Source organism: Gekko japonicus, unplaced genomic scaffold (genome assembly GCF_001447785.1).
Source record: "Gekko japonicus isolate JY-2015 unplaced genomic scaffold, Gekko_japonicus_V1.1 scaffold5371, whole genome shotgun sequence".
Classification (NCBI taxonomy): Eukaryota; Metazoa; Chordata; class Lepidosauria; order Squamata; family Gekkonidae; genus Gekko; species Gekko japonicus.
Genome location: NW_015162123.1, coordinates 32,060 through 35,066, shown reverse-complemented (window position 1 = coordinate 35,066; position 3,007 = coordinate 32,060). Strand labels below are relative to the sequence as shown.

The window sequence follows — 3,007 nt, the reverse complement described above, 5'->3', positions numbered from 1 at the left end:
TTGTATTTGCTTGCTGTTCTCCCACAGCCAGGCGAGAAGTCTTAGTGTCTTCCTCTCATCCTTTTTTCTCTCTTTTCCAGGGTCGTCATTCCCTCTCCTTTTCTGATTGTGCATGGTGGTGAACCTTAACCAAGCTGATGGAAGCCAATGGACCTACCGTGACTAAAGACCTCTGGGCCTGTCCGCTGAGGAACTAAAGGCTCTGGAAGCTGTGCCTTCTCCCCTTTCACCTCTCCCTGCCTCTCTCTCCACTGTGTCACCCCCTGGCTCCACAACAACATGATCCCAGCCTGGTATGGCTTCCAGAGTTTCCTACTCCGGCTTTCCAACCACCCAAGGTGGAGCCGCTGCAGAGGTTCTCGCTGGCGAGTCCTCCTCGTTTGGCTCTTGATACTTTGTTTGCCTGGCGGTGCCCACCTGGTTACCTTTAGGGTGGGAGTGGTGGGCCCCTGGAAGTGTGACACCGTCTATGCCCAGGCCCACCCGGACGTAGCGGCCCAGCTAGCTGTTGCCCGCATCAACAAAGACCCGACTCTGAACCAGGGCTACTGGTTCGATTACATCCTCCTCCATGAAGACTGCCAGACCTCTCAGGCCCTGGTGGGCTTTGTGAACATAGAGCGCTATGCCTCTGGCTTTATCGGCCCCGTCAACCCTGCGATCTGTGAGGCAGCGGGTTGGTTTGGCCGAGCTTGGAACAAGCCCATTTTTTCCTGGTCTTGCTTGAGTGACGATTCGGCGGCAGAGCGTTACGGCACCTTTATCCGGGCGTTGCCCCAGAGCTCAGCGGTGATCTACACTGTGCTCAAGTACTTCCAGTGGGCTCATGTTGCCATTGTAAGCTCTGGACAGGACTTCTGGGTGGAGGTAGGCTATGCCCTGGCTCACGCACTACGTAACTTTGGCCTCCCCATTGGCGTGCTGACCACGATGGAGGACGAAGCCGACGGAGCACTGGAGACCCTCTGCAAGATACAAAGGGCTCACAATATACGAGGTGAGGTGATAGGCGTGGATGCTGCCCTTGAAAGAGGAGGCCAGCCTCATATTTGGAGGACAGCAGAGCTACGGTTTGTGGCAGGGGGTTAGGAAAGCTAGCCTCCTGGAAATATGACTTGTCTCCAGGCCACAAAGAGCAGTTCCCCTAGAGAAAAGGACTGCTTTGAAGGGTGGGCTCTGTGGCAGCAGGGCTATTTTGGGGCAGGAACGGAGTTCCGGCTGGCTCCCAAGTTGGCCACGCCCAGCAGGAACTCATTAGCATAATAGGCCACACCCAAGAGCAGGAACTCATTAGGATTGGCTACATTAGGGGTGTGTGGCCTAACATGCAAAGGAGTTCCTGCTACAAAAAAAGGCCCTGGGTTTTGACAACAAACAAGGTAAACAGAATAACAAGCAAAAGGTGGGTGTGGCTGGATGACCACACGTCTGGTAACACGGGGGTGCGGCCTAATGTGCTAATGAGCTGTGCTGTCAGGGGTGTGGCTCAAAATGCTAATGAGTTGGGTGTGGCCTAGTATGCTAATGAGTTCCTGCTGGGCTTTTTCTACAAAAAGAGCCCAATACCCTGCTAAGGTCCCCAGACCCAGTCCTCCCTAGGAACACCCCCAAATCTCCAGGAATTTCCCAACCATGAATTGGCAAGCCTAGGTTTGGAGGCTAATTGGCTCAACCAGAAGAGGCAGCAGAAAAGGCTAGAGGAGATCCAGAACTTCTGGGCTTTGCATATAAAGAGGGAAAATGCTGAGTGTGCATTGCAGGCGGGAGAGAGGGTTGTGTTAAATAGTGGGTTCCATGGATGAGCAGGCTCGAGTCCAGTGATCAGCTCCAACTATTTGTGATTTCAGCAAGAGCAAAGACAGGACCCCAGAGCCGCAGCTCTGTTTAATAGCATGCCGTTGCCACACCCAAACACACCCCACTCCCAATGGTAGGCTATTTACATGACATTACTACTAGACTAGGAGCTGCGGTGGCTCAAGTGGTTAAGATGCTGAACTGCAGGCTGTGGAAGGTCGGTAGTTCAGCAGTTCGAGACCCAGGGTACCGCATGACGGAGTGAGCTCCCGTCTCTCGTTCCAGCTCCTGCCAACCTAGCAGTTCGAAAGCAAGAAATTGCAAGGGAACCTTTACTTTTTACTACTAGACTGGTTACTTCCGGTGTCCTGGTAGGCTATTGTTCTTGTGCTCTAAGCTCAGCCAGTCTCTGGTGTGACATACCACAATCAATGTTTCCAATCAATGTTCCCTCTAAGCTGTGGAGTCTTATGAGCGGAAATTCCACTTTGTGAGCTACTGGCCTTGAAGTTGTGAGCGAGCGATTCGGCTGCTGCATAAATTAGTTTGCCTCTGTCTGGAGCCATCCCTTCCTGAGACAAAAATGTGTGTGCCGGAGGCTACAGAACTGTGAGCTGGTTCACACTAACTCAGCTTAGAGGGAACCCTGGTCCCAATACATAACAGGTTGCCAGCTCCAGCAGGGGAAATCCCTGGAGATTTGGCTGCGGTGCCTGCAGAAGAGGGAATCCGGGAAGGGATTTCGAATCCCCGCACGGCCAGGGAAACTTACTGGGTGACCTTGGGCCAGGCACCCCCTCTCAGCCTCACACGGCGGTGGTTGTGAGGAGGAAACGGAGGAGGCAATGTCAGCGCTTTGGGTCCCTGCTGGGAAGAAATGCCGGGTTGAAACGAAGTAACTAAGTAACTTCCCCTAGAATCAGGGGTATACTACAGAGCAGGGGTCATTTCGTAGAAAAAGAGGTGCAGGAGCTCATTAGCACAACTCATTAGCATAACTCATTTGCATAGGCCACACCCCCTGACATCACCGGAAGTGTGTCAGAAGACAACATCCACCGCTCAGGCTCCGCTGGACTGTTTTGGATTGCTAGCTATTGGGGGGGACGGACGTGCAGATCTGTCCTCGCAGAGGAGGGAGAGCTTGTACCTGAACAAAACTTGGTCTTAAAGGTGCCACTGTACTGTTTTGGATTGCTAGCTATGGGGG

The 3,007-nt window shown here is 53.1% G+C and overlaps 1 protein-coding gene across 1 annotated transcript in view; it reads left to right on the top strand.

Annotated features, from left to right (window-relative positions):
* Positions 1-279: 279 nt before the first annotated feature.
* Positions 280-3,007, top strand: part of LOC107105672 (retinal guanylyl cyclase 2-like) — a gene marked incomplete at its 3' end in the record, with an annotated part of 29,156 nt that continues 26,428 nt past the window's right edge. The window contains exon 1 of the mRNA XM_015405669.1: positions 280-997. Within this exon, the coding sequence (XP_015261155.1) occupies positions 280-997 (718 nt within the window). The remainder of the gene's footprint in view (positions 998-3,007) is intronic.